The sequence below is a fragment of the Lutra lutra genome, chromosome 9 (genome assembly GCF_902655055.1).
Source record: "Lutra lutra chromosome 9, mLutLut1.2, whole genome shotgun sequence".
Classification (NCBI taxonomy): Eukaryota; Metazoa; Chordata; class Mammalia; order Carnivora; family Mustelidae; genus Lutra; species Lutra lutra.
In genome coordinates, this window is record NC_062286.1 from 37434253 (window position 1) to 37458910 (window position 24658).

General features: G+C 38.8%; 1 protein-coding gene across 1 annotated transcript in view; it reads right to left on the reverse strand.

Annotated features, from left to right (window-relative positions):
• Positions 1 to 3587: 3587 nt before the first annotated feature.
• Positions 3588 to 24658, reverse strand: part of ZC3H8 (zinc finger CCCH-type containing 8) — a 32190-nt gene continuing 11119 nt past the window's right edge. The window contains exons 3-9 of the mRNA XM_047746039.1: positions 22377 to 22611; positions 21084 to 21217; positions 18992 to 19114; positions 18036 to 18147; positions 16573 to 16682; positions 14945 to 14994; positions 3588 to 4165 (exon numbers count right to left, since the gene is read on the reverse strand). Coding sequence (XP_047601995.1) covers positions 14965 to 14994; positions 16573 to 16682; positions 18036 to 18147; positions 18992 to 19114; positions 21084 to 21217; positions 22377 to 22611 — 744 coding nt within the window. The 3' untranslated portion in view covers positions 3588 to 4165; positions 14945 to 14964. The remainder of the gene's footprint in view (positions 4166 to 14944; positions 14995 to 16572; positions 16683 to 18035; positions 18148 to 18991; positions 19115 to 21083; positions 21218 to 22376; positions 22612 to 24658) is intronic.

Sequence of the window (24658 nt, forward strand, 5' to 3'; positions counted from 1 at the left end):
GCCTGGGTTCATGTGAGTCACGTCAAACGAGCCGAGAATAAGGACGTCCCCCAGAGATGGAAGCTGCAGCCGACATACCCCGCTGACCATGGACTAAAACTAAGACTAAAAAAAACTAAGTTTATTGTTGCTGTACTAAAGAAAATTGGAGCGATAAAATGTTAGTCTTACATGCTCAATATAACATAGAACTAGCTGAAAAGTCAAGGATTTTACTAATCTCCAAAGAAAAGGGGGGAATGTAAGGGCCTGCTCCTCCCAGAGGAACTGGCTTGTGGATCCCGGATGTAGTGGTGGCACAGGCCGGGTGAAGTCCAATCGGTGGGGCGCACGTATATTGGGTGAATTGGGATTCAATTGGCCACCTGTGTAGGGGCGGGGCTCAACCACCCCCATTAAGGTTGGTCTGCGAGGCTGTCGAGGGAAGAAGAATGAGAGCTGTCAGAGGAAGAAGAAGGAAGAAGAAGAAGCAGAAGGAGAAGAGTCGGTGGGAGCAGCAGAAGCAGAAGAGTCGGCAGGAGCAGCCAAAGAAGAAGAGTTGGCGGGAGCAGCAGAGAGAAGAGTCGGCGGGAGCAGAAGAAGAGGTGTAAAAGCTCTTGTAAGAGCTATAGGGGCTGTAACAGCTCTTGTAAGAGCTAGAAGCGCTGCCGGCGGTCCCGACGCCTGCGGCCCCGAGCCGCCAGTGGTCCTGCGGCCCCGAGCTGCCAGCGGCCACAAGTCGCCAGCGGTCAGATGCCAGCGGTCCAGACGCCAGCAGCCTCACCACCACTGAGATACCAGTGGCCCTGACGCCAGCGGCCCCGCCCACACACCGCGACCCTCGGCAGTGGCGCCGCGGGGAATGGCCTAGACGCCAGCAACCTCGCCGCGAACCCTGAGCTGCTGCCTCGCCGGAGCTGTGTCATTCCGGGGAGCAGCTTCGTCTGGGAAGTGGCCTCCTTGGTGAACGGCCCTGCGGGAGCATCATGGTCAAGGAAGAGGCTTCCTCCAGAGCGGCCTTGCCGGAGCAGCCCCTGTCCGGGGAGCGGCCTCGCCGGAGCAGCCCCTATCCGGGGAGCAGCCCTGTCCAGGGAGCGGCCTCGCCGGAGCAGCCTTGTCCAGGGAGCAGCCCTGTCCAGGGAGCGACCTCATTAGCAGCGGCCTCGACTGGGGAGTGGCCTCATCGGTGAGTGGCCTCCTCTGGAGCGGTGGCCTCCTCTCAGGAGCAGCCTTGTCAGAGTGGCGTCATGGGGAGCAGAGTCTGTGTCATTGGTGTTGTCCTCCTTGTCATCGTCGCTGTCATCGCCTCTTTGTCATTGGGAGCAGCTTCCTCCAGAGTGGCCCCTTCCTGGGAGCGGCTCCAACCGGGGAGTGGCCTCGTCCGGAGCGGTGGCCTCCTCTGGGGAGCAGCCTTGTCAGAGTGGCGTCATGAGGAGCAGAGTCTGTGTCATCGGTGTTGTCCTCCTTGTCATTGTCGCTGTCGTCATCGCCTCTTCATCATTGGGAGTGGCCTCGTCCTGAGCGGCTTCCTCCAGAGTGGCCTCTTCTTGGGAGCGGCCCTGTCCGGGGAGCGACCTCACCAGCAGCGGCCTTCTTGGGAGTGGCCTCTTCTTGGGAGCGGCTCCAACCGGGGAGCGGCCTCATCTGCGGAGCAGCCTCGTCCGGACCGGCCTTCTTGGGAGTGACCTTGTTGGAATCATCGTTGTCGTCTTTTCGTAAGAGACAGCCCTGACAGGTCAGTTTGATTTTTGATGCTTGGCGTGAAATAAAGCTTTGTTTGATTTTCGCTTTATATCAGTCTCGTTCCTTTGATCACGGACACTAACACTCACCAGTATTGAACTGTACATGAGGTAACATTATAAGGAAATTGTAAGGGCCTACTTAGCCAGAGGGAGCCATTTTGTGTTTATGCAGTGAACTTAGATTGACCCTGCCCCTCCCAGAGGAACTTACTTGCAAAGCCCAGATACAACGGTGGGTCAGGCCAGGTGGAGACATCCAATGTGGGGGGGTGAGCATGTATCTACTAGGGTAAATTGAAATTCAATTGGCTACCCGTGTGTGACCTGGCATGACTGTGCAGTTTTCTCTGTGTGTTGCTGACCTAGCATGACTGTGCAGTTTTCTCTGTCTATTGCAATCTCATTGGCCACCTCTGTATAGCCAGGCTCAACCACTTCTATAAAAGTTAGTCTGTGAGGCTGGGAGGGGTCGCCTCTTTGTAAGAGACGGCCCTGACCAGTTGGTTTGATTCTTGATGCTTGGCGCAACATAAAGCTTTGCTTGACCTTCGCTTTGTATCAGTCTTGCTCCTTTGATTACGGACCCTAACAGAAATAAATTGTTAAACTGTCATAGAAGATCAAATATAAGTATTTTCAAGGTTCATGGAAATAGAAAAAATAGAAGGTAAATGTTCCTATTTATTCTCTTTTCTATGCTTTTGATCCCATTATCTATCTCATAGAGTAATATGGCTTAAATAAGAAAGTTAAACAGTTTAAATAAAATAGCACAGTGCCCAGAGATGATAAGTGTGCACAAGTGCTAGCTTACTGCTGACCAATGTTAACTTACATACAGGTTTGCTATAAAATTGCCCTTCTAAAATTGTGAGCTATGACAGGATCTGGAAATCCTCTGAATTGTATGTGATGTTCAAAAAATACAAAGTATCAATTCTATAAGTAACATAATCGCTCCTTTGCACAATTTCATTAAATTATTGAAGACTTTTGTAATGGATCCTTCTGAAATATCAACTCAGCCTCTCTCCTCTGTCACTTCCTCTGGCAGCTTCTAGTGGATCATCTTACCCTTCTCCCTAGCCACTGCCAGGGAGTGAACCAAGCAACCTTGGGGCATGAAGAGATGACTCCCTCCTAGCTCACAGACTGCCAATGCAATGGCCCAAGAACTATCCTGGTTTCTTCCTTTCCTAGGCCTTGTCTGATAAACCTCTGCTGGAAGTACGCATAATTCTCTTTCTTGCTTTAGCACGATTATGTTACAAGCAAAGTAACTGACTCATATTTTCAAATAGAACTTTGCTAAAAATTTGCTACCTTTGGTATATTCTATACAGCAAGTCAGTGATGCTATTATTCTTCCCACCAATAAAACAATATGATGATGACAGTTTCAGTCTTCCAGTATTGTTCTTTTTTTTTTTTTCCCCCAAAGATTCTATTTATTTGACAGAGAGAGATCACAAGTGGACAGAGAGGCAAGCAGAGAGAGAGAGAGGAGGAAGCAGGCTCCCTGCGGAGCAGAGAGCCCGATGACTCAATTCCAGGACCCTGAGATCATGACCTGAGCTAAAGGCATAGGCTTAACCCACTGAGCCACCCAGGTGCCCCCTACCAGTATTGTTTGTTCTAATAATAATCAGTACCACTATATAAAAGTGCATATTTAGGATCTCATGATTTGTGTTTGGAGAATTTTGCTTTTGACTATCATGTTAAACATATCATCACACTTCTAAAATTTACATTTTACACAAGTGTACAATTTCATTACAGTTTATGAACCAATGAAAAATATAACCATTCTCATGCCTTAACAAAAAAAAGTTAAGAACTCCATGTATAGGAATGGCATGACAAGAGGCATTGTTCCATTTTATTTACAAGTAAGATACTGGAAAAAACAAGAAAGTGGTTTTAAAAAATAAATCACAAAACCATAATTTAAGCCATAAAACAAAATTATGAGCAACCATTAAAAATATGTTGCAAATGTATTTAATGACATGAAAAGATCTAACCATATAGTCATCATCTACCTATTATCCCAGTGTCTTCTTAGAGAAACTTAACAGTTTTCTCTCTTCGATCTCCTATATCTCTTCATCTATCCTCACTCAGCTTAACCTTTCTTCCTATTTTATTGTCAAAACTCAATCAGAAAAGACTTCTGCAATTTAATACCACAACGTTGACCTACCAGCCAGCATCTCTGCCATATATGCTCCCCTCTTGTTCCACTGGCTGGAATATCTTGGTGAAGACTAATTCCCTCACTCGTACACTAGATTCTGTCCCCTCCACACCATCCATTAAAGAAGATGCACAACATCATACCGACACAAGAGGGCGCTTTAAATGAGTACTCTTGTAAACCACTCCAAATCAACAGTCTTGAACGGGCGTAGGCATAAGTATTCTTCATCTATACAAAACTACAGAAAAAAAAAAAACCAACAAAACACATCAGCCAGTGAAAATTGCCAACTTATCCTCCCCTACTCCCTTCCCCACAAAAAGCCATGCAGCAGCAGTAAACTGTAACACAAAAATCCAAACTGAATTAAATATCCTGAATTAAAATTCAAAAACTAAGACAAAAATTGAACAAAAAAAATGCAAGTAATGAAACAAGAGATGACTGACCTCAGAAATGATACAAAAAAGAGATCATATAAAAAATGTAAAGTATATTACAAGACAGGAGAGATTTTAATGGAAACTTAATAAGATTTATTGGATAAAAGTGGAAAAAGAACAAAAGGATAAAAAGGAGATGAAGAAAAGCAAAATATATAAAAGAGCAAAACAAGAAAATGTATCATATTGGGAAAACACACAAATGTAACATAATTTACACAGCAACTATACTATAAAATGATAGAAACTAACCCAAACGTTCAGTCATTTCAATAAATATGAATTATTCAATAAATAATTCACTTATCAAAAGAAGTAAAGGATTTCACGTTTGGCTCACAGAATAAAACCCAACCATATTATATACTCCACATGAGAAAAGCTAAAACTTATTCAGAAAAGCTAAAAAATAAAGTGGTGAGCAAACACATACTAAAAGCAAACGCAACCAAATTTCCAGTTACAATATAAATCTGAAACCACAAGAAGGAAATTTTTTTTAAAGGTGGTAGTCTATTATTATTATTTTTAAAAGATTTTATTTATTTATTTGACAGAGATCACAAGTAGGCAGAGAGGCAGGCAGAGAGAGAGAAGAAAGCAGGCTCCTCGCCGAGCAGAGAGCCCGATGCAGGGCTCGATCCCAGGACCCTGGGATCATGACCTGAACCGAAGGCAGAGGCTTTAACCCACTGAGCCACCCAGGCGCCCCAAGAAGGAAATCTTTGTACGGTTATTAAAGCACAATAATCTATATTGTAGGTTGGATGGATGTTTAACCCATGCATAATTTTGAAACACCATGCATTATTTATTTGGAAATATTAGCTTACTAATTTATGCATACCTTTCAAATGTTTCATTATACATTATTTAAAACACCACATTTTAAAATATCATAGTCTTTAATATTACCAACCAATCTGGCAAAAAGTACAGGAAAGCTATCAAGCTCAGAGAGACAGATCAAATATTCCAAATTATAATTTTTGCTCAAAAGCCAGAATTTTATCATTGATAACAAATATTTTCAGTTACTTTCCTTGAAGTAATGGGGTAATTTCATTCATTTGTGAAAAAGTACCTGCTGAACATCTACGTCTGAAAAAAAAAGTCTGCCCCTTAGTTGTTCTTTTGAGTATTCATGAAAAAATACAGCTAATTCAGCTTGCAATTAAGATAAAAGCACACAAATGTTTTTCCTTGAGAATACCACTGAGTAGGTAGAAATACTTTATACGTCTTTCCATTTCACTATACATAATATTGACAAGACATACCAAGAACTGAGGTTTAACATTAATAATTTTTACTGTTTCATCAAGGACATTCTTAAATGAAACTAGCACCACATATAGATGTTTTCAGAGAGAAATTCTACTCAACTTTCAGAAACTAGACAGTCCCACTGGACATAAACACTTCTAGTAGAAATGCCTCCATTGTTTCCCCATTAAGTATGATGCTTACTTTCTTATTATTTTATTTTATCATGTTAAGAAAACATTTATCTATATGTCTATAATCTACATGTATAATCTATGATCTATAAGTAGGAAACCTTAAAGCTTCCACAAAAATACTTTTTGTTAGAACTAATAAACGAGAGGCGCCTGGGTAGCTCAGTGGGTAAAAGCCTCTGCCTTTGGCTCAGGTCAGGATCCCAGGGTCCTGGGATCAAGTCCCACATCGGGCTCTCTGCTCAGCAGGGAGCCTGCTTCCTCCTCTCTCTCTGTCCACTTGTGATCGCTGTCTGTCAAATAAATAAATAAAATCTTAAAAAAAAAAAAAGAACTAATAAACGAATTCAACAAACCAGTAGGATATAAAGTCAACACATAAGAATCAGTTCCATTTCTATACACAAATTACACACAATCTGAAAAGGAAGTCAAGAAGACAATTCCATTCACTATACCTCAAAGAGAATAAAATTCTTAGGAAATTTAACGAAGATGGTGAAAGGCTTGTACAATGAAAACTACAAAACATTTCTGAAAGAAGATAAAAACATAAATAAATGCAAAGGCACCCCATGTTCATGAACGGAAAGACTTAATATAGTTGTCAATAGTGCCCAAAGTGATCTATGGCGTCAGTGCATTCACTATCAAAATCATAACACTTTTGGCAGAAACAAAAATCCACCCTAAAATTCATATGGAATCTCAATAGGCCTCAAAGAGCCAAAAATAATCTTGAAAAAGAACAAAGTTGAGGCTCACACTTCTAAATTTCAAAACTGACTATAAATCTACAATAATCAAATAATATGGTATTGGCATAAAGACAAACATATAGGGCGCCTGGGTGGCTCAGTGGGTTAAAGCCGCTGCCTTCGGCTCAGGTCATGATCTCAGGGTCCTGGGATCGAGTCCCGCATCGGGCTCTCTGCTCAGCAGGGAGCCTGCTTCCCTCTCTCTCTCTCTCTGCCTGCCTCTCCGTCTACTTGTGATCTCTCTCTGTCAAATAAATAAATAAAAATCTTAAAAAAAAAAAAAAGACAAACATATATAAAACCAATGGAATAGAATACAGAGCTCAGAAATAAACCTTCCCACACACGGTCAAATAATTTTTGACAAGGGTGCCAAAGTCATTCAATGGGGAAATGACAGTCTTTTCAACAAATGGGACTGGCAAAACTGGATATCTAAGTGCAAAAGAATGAAGTTGTAACCCTTCCCAAACTCAAAATGAATTAAAGACTTAAAAATTAAAGACTTAAACAGTTTTCTCTCTTCGATCTCCTATATCTCTTCATCCATTAACTCAAAATGAATTAAAGACTTAAACTAAGAGGTAGAACTATAAAACTCTCAGGAAAAAGAGACAGGATAAAAGTTTGACAACATTGGATTCAGCAGTGATTTCCTGAGTATGAGACCAAAGGCAGAAACAGCACAAGAAAAAAAAAGACAAACTGGATTTCATGAAAATTTTAAAATCTTGTACATCAAAAAACACTATCAACAGAGTGAAAAGGCAACCTACGAAATGGGAGTAAATATTTCCAAGTCATATTATCATAAGTGATTAAAATCTAGAATATTTAGAGAACTCTCTAAAACAACGAAAACCCTATTCAAAATTGTAAAAAGGACTTGAACAGTCTTTGAATTTCTCCAAAGATGATATAAAATGGCCAATAAGCACATGAAAAGATGCTCAACATCATTAATCATTAGGAAAATGCAAATTGTAACTACAATGAGATGCCTACCACCTCATACCCATTAGGATGGCTACTATCAAATAAAAAAAGAAAAAGAAAGTAACAAGTGTTGGTGAGAACGTGGGGAAATTGGAATTCTGTGCACTTGTGGTGGGAATGTAAATGGTACAGCTACTATGGAAACAGTACGGTGGTTCCTCAAAAAAATTAAGAACAGAATTATCACACGGCCCAACAATTCTACTTCCGCATATACACCCAAAATTGAAAGAAGAGTTTCAAAAAGATATTTGTACATCATGTTCATAACAGCATTATTCACAACAGTTAAAACATGGAAGCACTCCAAGTAACCATCAACAGACGAATGGTTAAGCAAAATGTGGAGATACATTTTAAATATGGAATATTACTCAGTATGGAATATGAGTAATAGGAATAATATATATTACTGAGTAATGGAATATTACTCAGCCTGAAAAAGGATGGACATCCTGACACATGCTGCATTAATGAACCTTGAAGGTACTATGTTAAGTGAAATAAGCCAGTCACAAAAAGACAAATACTCTAGGATCCCACTTACATGAGGTATCTGGCGTCATCAAAATCAGAGACATAAAGAAGAATGGTGGTTGCCAAGGGCTTGGGGGAGGGAGGGAATGGGTAGTTACTGTTAAATGGGTTCAGAATTTCAGTTTTGCAAGATGAAAAGGTTCTGAAGACTGGATGCAAAACAGTGTGAATATACTTAACATAACTGAGGTGTACATTTAAAATGAGTGCATTATATATAATGTATACTTCAATACAGCTGTTCTTAAATCTTGTACTATAAGGCCTAGTCAACAAGACAAGAAAAACAAAAATAATAAGAACCGCAGAAGGAATAAAAATAATTTTATGCAGATGTATGTCTACAAAAAAATCCAGAAAACCTTACTCAGATTATCAACTTTAAAAGAGAAATTAGCAAAGTTTTTGATTCAAATCAGAAAAATCAAGTTTAAAAATATGAATGAGATGGGACGCCTGGGTGGCTCAGTCGGTTAGGCCACTGCCTTCAGCTCAGGTCATGATCCCAGGGTCCTGGGATCGAGTCCCGCATCGGGCTCCTTGCTTGGCAGGGAGGCTGCTTCTCTCTCCACCTCTGCCTGCCTCTCTGCCTGCTTGTGCGCATACTCTCTCTCTCTGACAAATAAATAAATAAGTATTTTTAAAATTATGAATGAGAATAACATCCAGAATTATAAAGTACTTAAAAAAATTAACAAGAATGTGTAGGCCCACTGGGGACAATGATAACTTTATTTAAAAAAACACTTAAAAAGACTATAGACAGGGCACCTGGGTGGCTCAGTGGGTTAAAGCCTCTGCCTTCAGCTCAGGTCATGATCCCAGGGTCCTGGGATCGAGGCCCGCATCGGGCTCTCTGCTCAGTGGGGAGCCTGCTTCCTCCTCTCTCTCTGACTGCCTCTCTGCCTACTTGTGATCTATCTCTCTGTCAAATAAATAAATAAAAAAAAAATCTTAAAAAAAAAAATAAAATAAAAAAGACTATAGACAACATATTCATGGACTGAAGAACTCACTCCAAAAAGCTGTCAACTGTTTCCAAACTAATGCACACAGCTAAACAAATTCCAATTAAAAGAACCCCAAACCGTTCTTGTTTTGCTTTGCTGGCAAGGAGGGGTTTGGCAAACTGACTCTAAAATCTACATAGGAGCAAACAAAACACAAAGCAAGCAGAAGGAAGGAAAAAAGAAAAATTGAGTGGAAATCAATAAAAAAAAAAAGAGAATAATCAATAGACCAAGTTGGTTCTTTGAAAGATCAACAAAACATTTAGTTACACTAACCAAGAAAAAAAAAAAAAGAGTAGACTCAAAAGTACCAAAATGAGGTACAAAAGAGGGGATATCACTATCATACAGAACTCAAAACTGCTGGCACAGAAATCTCTTCTTGATACAAAAATCAAAAGAGTTATAAAACAGTACTATTGGACAAACTTATGCCAACAAAGTAGACAACTTAGATGAAATGGCAAAACTAATAGGAAAATACAAGTTACCAAAACAGAATTCAAGGAAAAAAACTTGAATAAACCTATAAAAAGGAAAGAAATTGAATCAGTATGTAAAATCTTCTGTTAAAGAAAAGCTCAGGCTCAGGTGTCCTCAGTGGTGAATGCTACCACATATTTAAAGAAGAAATAATACCAATCCTTCAAAAACTTTTCCAGAAAATAAAGGAAGAAGGAACATCTGTCAATTCACTTAAGGAAACCAGTATTGCCCTGATACCAAAGCTAGAAAAAGATATGATAAGAAAGCTATATATAAATAGAATAAAAATCTTTCATAAAATATTAGCAAATCAAATCCAAAAATATTCAAAACAGGTTATATAGCATGACCAAGTAGAACTTATCTCAAGAATGCAACACTGGTTTGGGGCACCTGAGTAGCTCAGTGGGTTAAGGCCTCTGCCTTCGGCTCAGGTCATGATCCCAGGGTCCTGGGATCGAGCCCCGCATCAGGCTCTCTGCTCAGCAGGGAGCTTGCTTCCTCCTCTCTCTGCCTGCCTCTCTGCCTACTTGTGATCTTTGTCTGTCAAATAAATAAATAAAATCTTAAAAAAAAAAGAATGCAACACTGGTTTAACATCTGAATATGTCATAATATTGTAGTGTATCATATTAATAGGATTAAAGGGAAAAATGATATGAGCATCTCAGCAGATAGAGAAAACATATTTGACAAAATCCAACATCCATCCACGATAAAAGCTCTTGATAAAGTATGAATAGAAGGGAACTTTCTTAAACCAATGAAGCATATCTTTGAAAAATCTACAGCTGAAATCATACACAATGGGGTAAAGGACTGAATGCTTTTTTCCTAACATCAGGAAAAAGTCAATGATGTCTGCTGTCCCTTCTATTTAACATTGCATGGGAGGTTCGAGGCAGTGAAATCACTCAAGAAATAAAAGGCATCCGGATTAGAAAGGAAGAAGTAAAACTGTCTTTATTCTCAGATAATATGTAGAAATTCCTAAGGAACACACACATACACACACATAAAACTATAGAGCTAATAAATGAGTTCATAAAAGACACAGGAAAAAAAGATGAAAATGCAAAAATAAGCTCTATTTCTTTATACTAGGAATATATGATCCAAAAATTAAGTTTAAAAAACATTCATCAACAGCATCAAGGAGGAAAAAATGTGTGTAAATAAATTTAACAAAATAAGTGTAAATAACACACTTGTATGCTGAAAACTCCAAAAGTGAGAGAAATTAAAGATCTAAATAAAGTGAGATACATTCCATATTCATAGAACATGGCCATTCTCCACAGGTCAATGCAAACTGTCAAAATTCCAGCATAGGTGTTTTGCAGAAATTTACAAGCTGATCCTAAAATTTATACAAAAAAGCAAAAGACACCAAATAGCCAAAACAATCTTTGAAAAGGTGAATAAAACTGGACAGTTTATATTTTCTTATTTTAAAGCTTAGAATAAAGCTACAGTAATCACAAGACACTATCACAAGACAGTGTGATAGCATACAAGGATAACCATACAAAGCAAGAGAACACAACTGAAAGTCTAGAAAGAAATTCTTATATTTATAGACAATTGATTTCTGACAAAGGTGCCGTGGTAACTCAGTGGATAAAGGGCAGTCTTTTTTTAATACAGTGCTGGGACAACTGGATATCTACATGCAAAAAGAAAAATTTAGATCCTTAGCTCATACTTTTCCCAAGAATTAACTCAAAAGAATCATATTAATATCAATATTAACATATAATGTATTATTTGTTTCAGGGCTAGAGGTCTGCGATTCATCAGTCTTACACAACACACAGCACTCACCACAACACATACCCTCCCCAATGACACTATTTTAAAAACACAGGCACAAATTAGGACAAAAAGACAAAGCCATATATAGGGACACAAAATACTTCTAAATCATATATGTGATAATGGACTTATATCCAGCAAAGAACTCTTACAACTCAATAGTCAGATGATGATCCAATTACAGAATAGGTAAAGATCTGAACTGACCAATGGCACATGAAAAGATGCTTAACACCATTAATCATTTGAAAAATGCAAATTACAGCTATAGTGAGATACCACTTCACCCCTACTAGAAAAGCTATAATCAAAACAACCAAAAACAATGAGTGTGGGTGAGGATGTGGAGAAACTAAAATCTTCTTACTTTGCTGTCTAGAATGCAAAATGATACAACCACTTTGGAAAACAATTTTCCAGTTCTTAAGAAGTTAAACATATAATTACCATAGTATTCAGAAATCCCTAACCATACAATGGTATAATGGGGCAATTATTAAAAAAAAAAAGTGAACGGGGCGCCTGGGTGGCTCAGCGGGTTAAGCCTCTGCCTTCGGCTCAGGTCATGGTCTCAGGGTCCTGGGATCAAGCCCCGCATCAGGCTCTCTGCTCAGCAGGGAGCCTGCTTCCCACTCTCTGCCTGCCTCTCTGCCTACTTGTGATCTCTCTTTCTGTCAAATAAATAAATATTTTAAAAAACAAGTGATCTATGATAAGGCATGAATGAATCTCAAAAATATCATACTACATGAAGAGCCAGAAGCATAAGACCACATATTGAAATTTATACGAAATGCCCAGAAAAGGCAAATCTAGAGACAGAAAGGAGATCAGTGGTTGCCTATAACTGGAGGCGAGGTTGGAGAGTGAATGAAAATAGGTACAAGGGATCTTTTTGTGGGTGTCAAAAACATCCTAAAATTGGATATGGTGATGTCACACAACTTTGTAAATTTACCAAGAAGTATTAAGTTTTACGCTGAAAGCAGGTGAAAACTATATCAAAGTAAAAGGGCCCAAAATAAGGGCACCCGGGTGGCTCAGTTGGTTAAGCATCTGAGTTCAACTCAAGTCATGATCCTGGAGTCCTGGGATTGAGCCCCGCATCTGGCTCCCCACTCAGCAGGGAGTCTACATGTTCCCCTCCCTCTTCCTCTGCCTCTCCCCCAATCTGTGCTCTCTCTCTCTCAAATAAATAAACAAAATGTTACCAAAGAATTTTTTAAAATAAGGGCCCAAAATATCCAAGGCATTTGTGAAGAACAGCATTAGATAAACTATCAAATGGGTAAAATCCAAAAAAACTCCAGTAACTAAGACAGAGTGTTTGAGAACGAGAGAAATGAAGCAGAAAAGAAACCCCAGAAACCAATCTTTGTTTGGAGGAAACTTTATATATAGCACAGGGGGCAGGCATTACAGACCAGTGGGGAAAAGGCAGTCTTTTCAGTTGAATGGTGCAGGGAGGCTGCTTGTCAGTATAAGGAAAGGGAAAAACAGGTCCCTACTACATACCATTCAAAAAAAAAAAATAATAATAATAATAATAATAATCAATTAGTTTTTGGGGCACCTGGGTGGCTCAGTAGGTTAAAGCCTCTGCCTTCGGCTCAGGTCATGATCTCAGGGTCCTGGGATCGAGCCCCGCATCTGGCTCTCTCTGCTCAGCGGGGAGCCTTCTACCCCCCCCCCCCTTTCTCTCTGCCTGCCTTTCTGCCTACTTGTGATCTCTCTCTCCCTGTCAAATAAATAAATAAATAAATAAATCTTAAAAAAAAAATAATCAATTAGTTTTCATTCTTTTCTCCCTATAGCCACAACCACCCTCTTTTTTCATGTAATTTAGCAGCTCCTCTCACGTGGAAAGTCTAAGTAGAGTGTACTTCCTTACTTCTTGATTTTGGGCTTGGCTGTGTCACTTACTTAGGCCAACGGGTTATGAGTAAACGTGATGCAAACAGCCCTGAGCTTCTGCCAACACCATGAGAGGAACACATCCCAGCTAGCCTAGTGGGCGTAGGAGGAGACTGAGACGAACGTGGAGCAGAACCATCCCAGTCAACCTGCTTAATGAAGCAGAGCCAACCCAGCCAAAGCCAGCCTAGATCAGCCTATTCCCAGCCAATATGCAGATGTATGGAAAAAGAAATGTTTATTTTTATATGCTAGTGAGCAGCTTCTGGTTGTTAACACCATTATGGTAGCAACTGTTAACCGATACATTTTCCAAAGGAGTAAAAAAGAAATATAAAAAACAAAACTTAAAAAGATTGCCAAAGGAAGTAATTCTGCTCATTGAGCCTTCTCAGAAAAACTGAAAAGACAATGCACAAAATGGGAGAAGACCTGCCACACATATCCCATGAAGAATTACATCAGGAATATATAAAATCAATTTATAAAGTACAATCAGCCCAATTGAGACACAGGCAAAAACACAACAGGAATTTCACCAAAAATGAAACTCAAAAGCTAGTAAGCTTAAGAAAAGATGCTGAATTTCATGAAAATAAGCTATGTGACATCACTTTTATGTCCACTAAACTGAAGTCTTGACAATAAAAGTATCAGCAAGTAATAGAGCCACAGGAGTTCTTTTACACAGTTGGTGGGAGTATAAACTGTTCTAACTACTTTAGAAAAGATTGGTATTATCTTAAATTTTACATTTTCCTTGGTTTATATCTAGGATAACGCACATATAAATACATCAAAAGACATACATATAATTATTTTTAACAATACCTTATATTTAAAAAATTGAAAATAACCTAAGTATCCATCAGTAGTTGAATGACCAAATAAATTTTAACACATTCATAGAATGAAATGCTATATGAAAGTATAAATTAATGAATAAGAGCTATGTGTATCCACATGTATGAATCTAGAAACATAATGTTGAGGGGCACCTAGGTGGCTCAGCTGGTTCTGCGTCTGACTCTTGATTTCACCTCAGGTCATGATCTCAGGGTCATGAGATCAAGCCCTGCATCCGGCTCCAAGTCAGGCATGGAGCCTGCTTGAGATTCTCTCTCCCTCTTCCTCTGCCCCTCTCCCCTGCTCCCTTGTTTGCCCTCCCTCTTTCTCTCTCCACCCCCCACCAAAAAAGAAGTGTAATGGTAAGTGAAAATAGCAAGTCACATAAGTATATAAATGAGTACATAGAATACTTATTGTTTAAATAAAATCCAAGCTATTTAAATAAAATCCAAACACAAACAAAACCAAATACACTATTTCACGCATCACACACACTTGGTAAATCTACAAAGAAACAAAAGAGGAGGATAAAACTACAAAAGATAGTGACAAACCAAGAGAGGGAAGTAGGCCCAAGGACATGGACATATATATTCATGCATAGGTAGCAAATATTTTATAATTTGTTAGCAGGGGAAGATAAAGAAAAAGATTTCTATTTTAGAAAATGGAAAAGTCCTATGTTTCCAAGCCAATTTCTAGAGATGTTTCAGAGAATAAAAAGGAAATGTGCTAAAAGCTAATTTTACCTTTTTTATGCCTTTTATTTTCATGATGACTTCTTTTCAGTATCCAAAACCTAGTATGGAAAAAAAAAAAATCACACAATCATTTTTATGCATCAATGTCTAATTCAGGTACATCATAATGCTCTTAGAACTGTCTAGTGAGTCCAGCACTATTTATCTTAGTAATCACCTAATGTTTACAATGAGGCCTGAAAGACAACTTTTTTTTTTTTGAAAGACAACTTTTATATCTATCTTTTTTTCATATATATTTCATACTAACAACAAAATATTTGGTATGACTTTTAATTCCAGGGTAAGCCTTCATTTTTACAACTTAAAAATATCCAGAAATAAGTACATTTGATTTTCTAATATTTGTATTACTCAAGAGAACTTTCTTTCTTTTTTTTTTAAAGATTTTATTTATTTATTTATTTGACAGAGAGAGATCACAAGTAGACGGAGAGGAAGGCAGAGAGAGAGAGAGAGAGAGAGAGAGGGAAGCAGGCTTCTTGCTGAGCAGAGAACCCGATGTGGGACTCGATCCCAGGACCCTGAGATCATGACCTGAGCCGAAGGCAGCGGCTTAACCCACTGAGCCACCCAGGCGCCCCTCAAGAGAACTTTCTGCCACAAGATGGTATGGCTTGGTTCTAGGAGAATCTTTTATTTTCCCCTATATTTCAATTTAATTTTGAAGACACTAATTCCAATTAACATATAGGAAATGAAAGAATATAATGACTTATTTTTCAGTTATCTTTCCTCATTGAAAGAGGTTTTTTAGTTTGTTTAAAGATTTTATTTATTTATTTATTTATTTGATAAACAGAGATCACAAGTAGGCAGAGAGGCAGGCAGAGAGAGAGTGGGTGGGGAAGCAGGCTCCCTGCTGAGCAGAGAGCCCAACGAGGGACTCAATCCCAGGAACCTGAGATCATGACCTGAGCCAAAGGCAGAGGCTTAACCCACTGAGCCACCCAGGTGCCCTGAAAGAGTATTTGAAGAAAAAAAATTTTTTTAACGATTTTATGTATATGAGTGAGAGATAAAGAGAGACAGAGAGAGAGAGCATGAGAGGTGGGCAAAGAAAGAAGTGGCAGGCTCCCACACTGAGCAGAGAGCCCAACAATTCCAGGACTGTGGGATCACGGCAAGCTGAAGGCAGATGATTAACCGACTGAGCAACCCAGGCACCTGGTAAAGAAAACTTCTGAAATAATTACTTGAGTATGTGTAACTCTAAAAATATTTACCATCCAGTGATTCTTTGCTTTCCTTCTAAGATTGTAACAGGAGTACTAGTTCTCCTCTTTATTTTGTTTTCCTTCGGTTAGCTTGGCTACTAAGGTTGCTAACTACATTGAAGGTTTTAAGAAAATTCAATTTATACTTATTGCTTGTATAAGTATAAACTGGAATGTTCTCACCAGCAGTAAGTATAAATTTTCCTTTAAGCTACAAAAAATATATATATATGAATATTAATTTTCTATATGGAATTAAATTCTAAGACTGTCAGTCCTAATACACCCCATATGGTAACCTTAAAGAAGAGTGTATTTTCAAAATTCTTAGTTCAAAGTTAGTCTTTAGTTCAAACATTCTCTTTAAAAAAGAAAAACAAAAATTAAAATTGTACTTACTTTGGCCAACAATTCTTGTGTTTCAGGAGTCAGTGGAGAATGTGAAAACTTGCAATATTCACCCTGATAACACTTTGTTCCTGTATGGTAAAACTTGCAAGGATATTCATGTAATCCAAATGTTAAGGAAGAGAACATGTTTAATCCAATTAAAATATTTTGTTATTAATTTACTATTTTTGCCCTCTATAAAGGTCTTTCCTAATAGTAGAAACACTAAAATCTCTATTTAAAATATGAGACAGTAGATGACTAACTGAATTACATGAAACATCTAATTTTAGAATAACTATATAAATTAAGTTTAATGGCTATCACAGGATGCTTTTCCTTCATATCCATTTTCACGATAAACTACCAGCATATTTCACTGATTTAAGAAAAGGATGTATATTTCAAATACTTTAAAGCATTATTTTGGGGTGGGGAAATTAAAGTCAATAACAATGATAGGGCTTACAAATCTGAATCCTTCAGATATAAGGCTTGTTTAAAATAGGATCAATTAAACAACTTCAATATTATTTTCTAGGAAAAAATGCTCAAGTTAGAATTGAGATTCCTTCTATTGAATGACTGAAGGAAAACAACTTTTGTGGTGCCCAAAAGTGCTATTACCCTAAAATGTTTACGTTCCATGTTTTCACAACATGTCTGTACCATTTGCACTAAAGAATTAGGGTTATTTTCCAAACTAAGGGACAATTAACCTCTATTTGGTATAGAATATATAGAAAATAAGTACTCCCAAATTATGTAATTCCTCCTCCTCCTTTTTTTTAAGTAGTTTAGATGAGGGCACCTAGCAAGCTCAGTCATAGAGCATGCAACCCTTGATTGCAGAGTTGTAAATTTGAGTCCCACATTGGTTGCAGAGACTACTTAAAAATAAAATCATTAAAAAACAACAACAACAACAAAGTAACTTACGTGAATATAAATACAATTAGTTAATGTCACAGCAGAAATTCTGACAGTCTTTCTGGGGGCTGAATAGGTCTCATGAACCTGCTGTTATACTATACCCAGGTGAATGACCTTGATTTGAGAGAATTGCTAAAGAATCCATCTTTTCTTTCTTTGGGGGAAAAAAAAAACCTACACAATTAACCACTCTGATACTAGTTGGGCTTGAGTAACATAATTTTACCATAGCTAAAACATGGGTTTCATTGAAAATTACATGTATTTAAAATGTTCATGGGGCACCTGGGTGGCTCAGTGGGTTGAAGCCTCTGCCTTCGGCTCAGGTCATGATCCTGGGGTCCTGGGATTGAGCCCCGCATCGGGCTCTCTGCTCCGCGGGGAGCCTGCTTCCTCCCCTCTCTCTCTGCATGCCTCTCTGCCTACTTGTGATCTCTGTCTGTCAAATAAATAAATAAAATCTTTAAATAAATAAATAAATAAAATGTTCATGTAAATATTTAGAAAAAGTAGTTATTATATTTTGTGATAAAGGATATTATGCAAATATAGGCAGTTTTCACCTCTGGTACAATATCCTTGTACATAAAATTTACACATTTCCTTTTTCTTCTCTATCTCGGCATCATGATCAAATTTACACTGGTCTCCCTGGGCCAAAACAGAACAAGGAAAAGCCATTAACATTCTCAAAGTTAAGTCATTCAATTATTACTAAGCTTAAGATAAGCAAATGATTCCAGAAAGTCTCAGAAACACTAAAGTATAAAACTTTTTTTTTTTTTACTACAGCCTAATTCGTAAAGAGCTATCTTATAACTATACCACACATACCTGCTTAAAATCTTTTTAAAGATTTTATTTATTTATTTGACAGAGAGAGATCACAAGCAGATGGAGAGGCAGGCAGAGAGAGAGAGAGAGAGAGGGAAGCAGGATCTCTGCCGAGCAGAGAACCCGATGCGGGACTCGATCCCAGGACCCTGAGATCATGACCTGAGCCGAAGGCAGCGGCTTAACCCACTGAGCCACCCAGGCGCCCCCTGCTTAAAATCTTAAGACCTAAACATTTTTTACCCAAAGCATTTTTTAAAAAGTATCTTTCGGGGCGCCTGGGTGGCTCAGTGGGTTAAGCCTCTGCCTTCAGCTCAGGTCATGATCCCGGGGTCCTGGGATTGAGCCCCGCATCGGGCTCTCTGCTCAGCAGGGAGCCTGCTTCCCTCTCTCTCTCTCTGCCTGCCTCTCTGCCTACTTGTGATCTCTCTCTGTCAAATAAATAAATAAAAATCTTTAAAAAAAATAAAAAATAAAAAGTATCTTTCTAAAACACAGAGGAATATTTCAATAAAGTATTCTAGTTGAACTTTCCAGAAGGAAAGTTATAAAAATGTACAGGTATGCTTATAGACTACCCAATGGAAATGGGAGTTGGCTTTAGTACATTTTTGTTATACTTCACATTTTAGTATATTTTTGCTTACATAGTTTTTTATACCTTAATACATTTCCTTTCAAGAAAATATTTACAAATTTGTTTCCCCTTGCGTTCCACTGTATGTTGGTTGATGAATCCCTGACTCATTCTCACACGTGGCTGCTTCTCCTTAGGTTTATCATCCTTTGAAAACAAAAACAAAGAACTAAATGTGAGAAATAGAAATTTAAATATTTTATTCCATTGCACAAAATCATTTTAACCACCTTTAAAACATTACAAAGTGACTCTTCTAAATTAGCCTTTATTTGAAAGATTTGAACTTTTACACATCAGTTGAAAAATAAGTATTCTGCCAATTATAACAGCATTCCAGCACTAAATATTAGTGTGTGTGCAATTTGAGTATTTTATTATACTTTGCCCTTATTTTTTTTTTTAAAGATTTTATTTATTTATTTGACAGAAAGAGAGAGAGATATCACAAGTAGGCAGAGAGGCAGGCAGAGAGAAAGGGGGAAGCAGGCTCCCTCCTGAGCAGAGACCCCAATGCGGGGCTCAATCCCAGGACCCTGAGACCATGACCTGAGCTGAAGGCAGAGGCTTAACCCACTGAGCCACCCAGGTGCCCCGCCCTTATTTTTAAAAATCAGATTAAAAAAAGGGCGCCTGGGTGGCTCAGTTGGTTAAGTGACTGCCTTCAGCTCAGGTCATGATCCTGGAGTCCCAGGATCGAGTCCTGCACTGGGCTCCCTGCTCAGCAGGGAGTCTGCTTCTCCCCCTAACCCTCTCTCTCTCTCTCATTCTCTCAAATAAATAAGTAAAATCTTTTTTTAAAAATCAGATAAAAAAATTTAACGAAGTCTAGGAATAAGGCTCTTAATGATGGAGACAAAACTGGAAACTGTAAGGTGAACCAAAAGCAGCATGCTCTTTAATTCCAATGAGATGATCTCTGAGTGAGAGGAGGGAATAATAACCAGCTCAAGTTAAAAAACATTACTAAAAATAAAACCTCAAAGATGGCAAAAGAGATATAAAAACAAAAGGTGACTTTTATATAAAAACAAAAGGGGAATTTCATAATACATTCTAGCTTTTCAGAAATATAAACTATTTTTAGTGTGTTAACTTGTGTGTAGTTTATAGCTCTTGTAATACCAAATTTCTGAATAGTTTTACGAATTTAGTATGGGCAAAGAAGGGACCTAACTACATTTAGGTGATCTGCTTTGTAATAAAGTCAAATTTCCACTTAACACCATCAAAATTGTGTCTAATAAAGATGGGTCAGTGTAAATCCTTGGTTTTATCTGACTATGTTATTAAATTCTAACATACATGCTTATAATCCATTCCTCATGTAGGAAAGCTGTCTGCTGAATGATCATTTGAGTCAATATAAACCAAAAGAATCACAGGGAATACTGATGGCGTCAGGAAATAAAGTTCCAGTTGTGGCCTGGCCCTGTGTGACTCTGAGCAGTTACCTGAACCCTCAGGGCTTCAGATTCCTCATTTGTAAAATATGGAAGCAAGGCAAGATTTTTATATAAATATGTTTTTCTATTATATTTGATCTATTTTACCACCCCTAACTCTTGTCTTCTGGACCAAGCCTAAGAAAAAAGGTTAGTTTAGAAGCCCTCAGAAAAGCAGAGTCCTTATTGTCCTATCCTGAATACATCCGCAGACCAAGGAAGAGGAAGTTCTAAAGAACAAAATCAAAATACCAGCAGGGTTGGGGTGTTTTATAAGGTCAACACTCAGAAATACTCCTTTTTCATTTCCACAGGGACCGCAACAGTAGAAACTCTGTAAGACTCTGTGACTTTTGAAGTGCTCCCTTGGGCTCTTTATCTTCTCCCTGCTTCCCCTGTTTTTCCAGTCATTGACAGTACAACAGTCCAAAATCAAGGGAATCGTATGCATGTATTCAGGTAAACAGGGACAACACTAAGGCTTAACCCAGGGTAAGCGAGAGGGAAGGCAGCTGTGACAGTGACAGCGAAGAACATGGGAGAGCCCACTGACAGTGAGGAGATTTTTCACCATCAGAGAACTCTCATTCTGTGGCTCGTCACGGTGGTGTAAGATTAAAAATTCTGCTGCAAGTAAGTGTCCTCCTGCATGCCTGCACTCTTGTACTGACCTGTTCCTGTGAGCTTCTGTTCTGCAAGGAAGCGTTTGATCCTTTCTGGCCCATACCAGCCCGTTTTCGCTTCATTTTCTTCTGCTTACCATTCTTCTGGACAGCTTTTGGGTTTTTATTTTTTTGTTTAACAGCTGAAAACAAGAAAATTAATCTTATGTGTTTAAATCTTAGACACTGGGGCGCCTGGGTGGCTCAGTGGATTAAGCCGCTGCCTTCGGCTCAGGTCATGATCTCAGGGTCCTGGGATCGAGTCCCGCATCGGGCTCTCTGCTCAGCAGGGTGCCTGCTTCCCTCTCTCTCTCTCTCTCTCTCTGCCTGCCTCTCCATCTACTTGTGATCTCTCTCTGTCAAATAAATAAATAAAATCTTTAAAAAAAAATAAATAAATCTTAGACACTAAGCGTTAAAAGTTTAATTTTAATTTACGAGAACATGAAGGCACAACAGCAGGTTACTCTAAGGTACACTCTATAGGGGCACCTGGGTGGCTTAGTTGCTTAAGCGTCTGACTCTTGCTTGCCATAAGCCAGATCCTTTTGAAGAGTGTTATGGAGCTAAGTAGGAATTGCCATAGCACTCTAGCAGCAAAAGCTTCAAATGTTTAAAATTACCTCATATACTACTGTCAGGGTTTTCACTGAAAACCTTCTACATACAAACATAGGGGAGCCTGGCTGCCTCAGTCAGTAGAGCATGCAACTCTCGATCCTGGGATTATGAGTTTGAGCCCCACAGTGAGTGTACAGATTACGTCAGAAAATAAAATAAGAGCATCAAAAAAAAAAAAAAAAAAAAAGGCAGTAAAACAGAGGATTAATGTCTTCCGTAGCTGTCATTTGTCCTCATACATATGACTAAATTTCATTTTAGTAATCTAAAAGAATATATTTTATTTTAGTAGTCTAAAAGAATATATAGTCTGACACACCACAGTATCAGACATTAAGTCAATTCCTCTCTAAACTGAGAGCAATACAAACAGGTACATCTTGTCCTTCATAGATGCGGAGGCCAAGGATTTTGCCTTCTCCCTTTCAAAGCAGTCATGGGCTTTGATAACCTTCCTGTAAACTCTGCATTTGTACACTGAATGGCCAGGTTGGGGGGGTGGAGTGGGCATCTCAGGCCGTGCAAGCTCACATCTGGCGTAAAGACCTAAGGAAAGCAGGATCTTACTTCAAGATAAAATGCTGGAGAAACTCTCCCCCTCCCCAAACCCCAGTCCATTTATGGACAACTGTGACTGATTGTCTACATAAACTTTAAATGACAAAATAGCTTCACCCTTACCTTTCTGGATATCCTTCACTCCCTCTTTCTTCATTGATTCTTCAGGAAATGGTAAGGATTGCGCGGCATTTGCCATTTCTTTAGCTTGTATATACTGCTGAAGCTCTTTAGCAAAATTATCTTCTGATTCCTGACTGCAGGTCTCATTATCACTATACACATCATAGTCCTTACTTCTTGATTTTCTATATTGCAAATTCTTCGGGGATATTGTGGAGTTCCCAAAGTGCCTAAACTAAGTAAAAATTAAATTTCCAATTTTAAAAAGCTGGCATGATTCAAAACAATCTGGTTATAAAGAAGAAATAAAGACTGGCCATGAACTGATCATTGCTGAGGTTGGGTGATGGGTATATAGGGGTTCGTATACTATTCTTTCCACTCTTACATTTTTAAAATGTTCCAGAACTAAAAACAAACCAAAAACCAACAGGGCATATCCATCCAAAAAAATATGATGGAAGATTCTGAATTCAGTAATGATTTACGGAATTAAAAGAGTAAACCCCCAAATCTTAATTATTTAATATCATTTATTTGACTGAACTACAGTATTATACTTCATATTTTATTTCTCCCTTTGCATCAACTATGCTTTTAAATGGTTTAATTCAATAACTCGACATTTCATAAAAGAGTACGTAAACTGTAATGGCCCAAGTGAAAATCCACTATACTAAAATACATTACTGCTAGCAAAGCCCATTATTTTTCCTGTAACTCAGCGTTGGTGGCTCACACGGATGACAAGGAACAAAGAACTGCCCAGTTCTCTGTAATCAAGTTAACTTTACTTTCAGAAAGAGTTTTATAACTCTGTTGGTGCAGCAACCCCAAGGCAACAGAAGAGACCACAGATGTCCACAGGAACAGGAAGCCAGGTATGGCAGCTGACCCTGAGTCAGCCTGAGATGATCACAGCAGACAACTTAAAGTATTCTGTGTACAAGAATGTCCAAACATTGGTATACATGTCTACACATGGTGACACAAGGGTATTAAGTTGTATAATTAATTACAGTTAGTATGTATGACACGCTTTAATTAAAAGGCTTATAAAGAAACATCCAAGTGCTAAAAGGCTCCTATTTTGAGGTCAGGAAGAGATAACATGTCTACCATTAAACTGGCCAATGATCCTGCTCCAGAGTGTGCTCTGGAGCCTGGACTCTTATCTACTTCCACTTAACTGATGAAGGCAGCAGACTCAAAACAAACAAAAAACAAACCAGAAGAATCGCTATTATAAAATATACCAGGTGGTCCAATTTCATGGCTTACTTTTGATGTTAACTTCAAAGCTAGGAGCTGTACACCAGAAGACTGATCATAGGCCTATGAAATGAATTTGCTCCCTGTGTGAAGAATCAAGTGGAGACAGTTTCCTAACTTGACAATGGCCCCAATGTACACTACTACCTCATCTTCATTATACCAGACAAGACTTTTAACCAATCCAAAAATATCAGGCCACCAAGTTCCCTGTCTCCAATTTTTCAAGAAAGAGCACTTTTTTTGTTTTGTAAGATTTTTTTTTTAAAGATTTTATTAATTTATCTGACAGAGATCACAAGTTGGTAGAGACGCAGGCAGAGAGAGAGAGGAGGAAGCAGGTTCCCCGCTGAGCAGAAAGCCCCACGCGGGGCTCAATCCCAGGACACTGGGATCATGACCTGAACCGAAGGCAGAGGCTTTAACCCACTGAGCCATCCAGGCACCCCAGTTTTGTTTTTTTTTTTTTAAGATTTTAATTATTTATTTGACAGAGAGAGAGAAAGCACAAGTAGGCAGAGAGGCAGGCAGAGGGATAGGGGGAAGCAGACTCCCCACTGAGCAGAGAGCCCGATGTGGGGCTCAATCCCAGGACCCTGAGACCATGACCTTAGCTAAAGGCAGAGGCTTAACCCACTGAGCCACCCAGGTGCCCCAAAAGGGCACATTTTAAAACCAATACCATAGAACAAACTTGTAAACATAACATCTGGCCAGAGGTTTGCAGATGTCAGCCTGGCCTCCTGTTTTTGCTAACCAAAGTTTTGCTGGAATACAGTCACACCCACTCATTCACGTCCCTGTTATCTATACCTGTTTAGTCATGACAGAGTCAATACAGCTCACAAAGTCAACAAGATGCACTACCTGGTCCTTTATGAAAAAGTTGGCCAATTCCTGGGATGATTATTATGTTTACCCTGTTTCTGGCCTTTGATTTTATTTAGTGGGCACAGGGAGAATCACTCAATTATGCAACAGCTCCCACAAAGTTTGGCTTAGTCAAATAC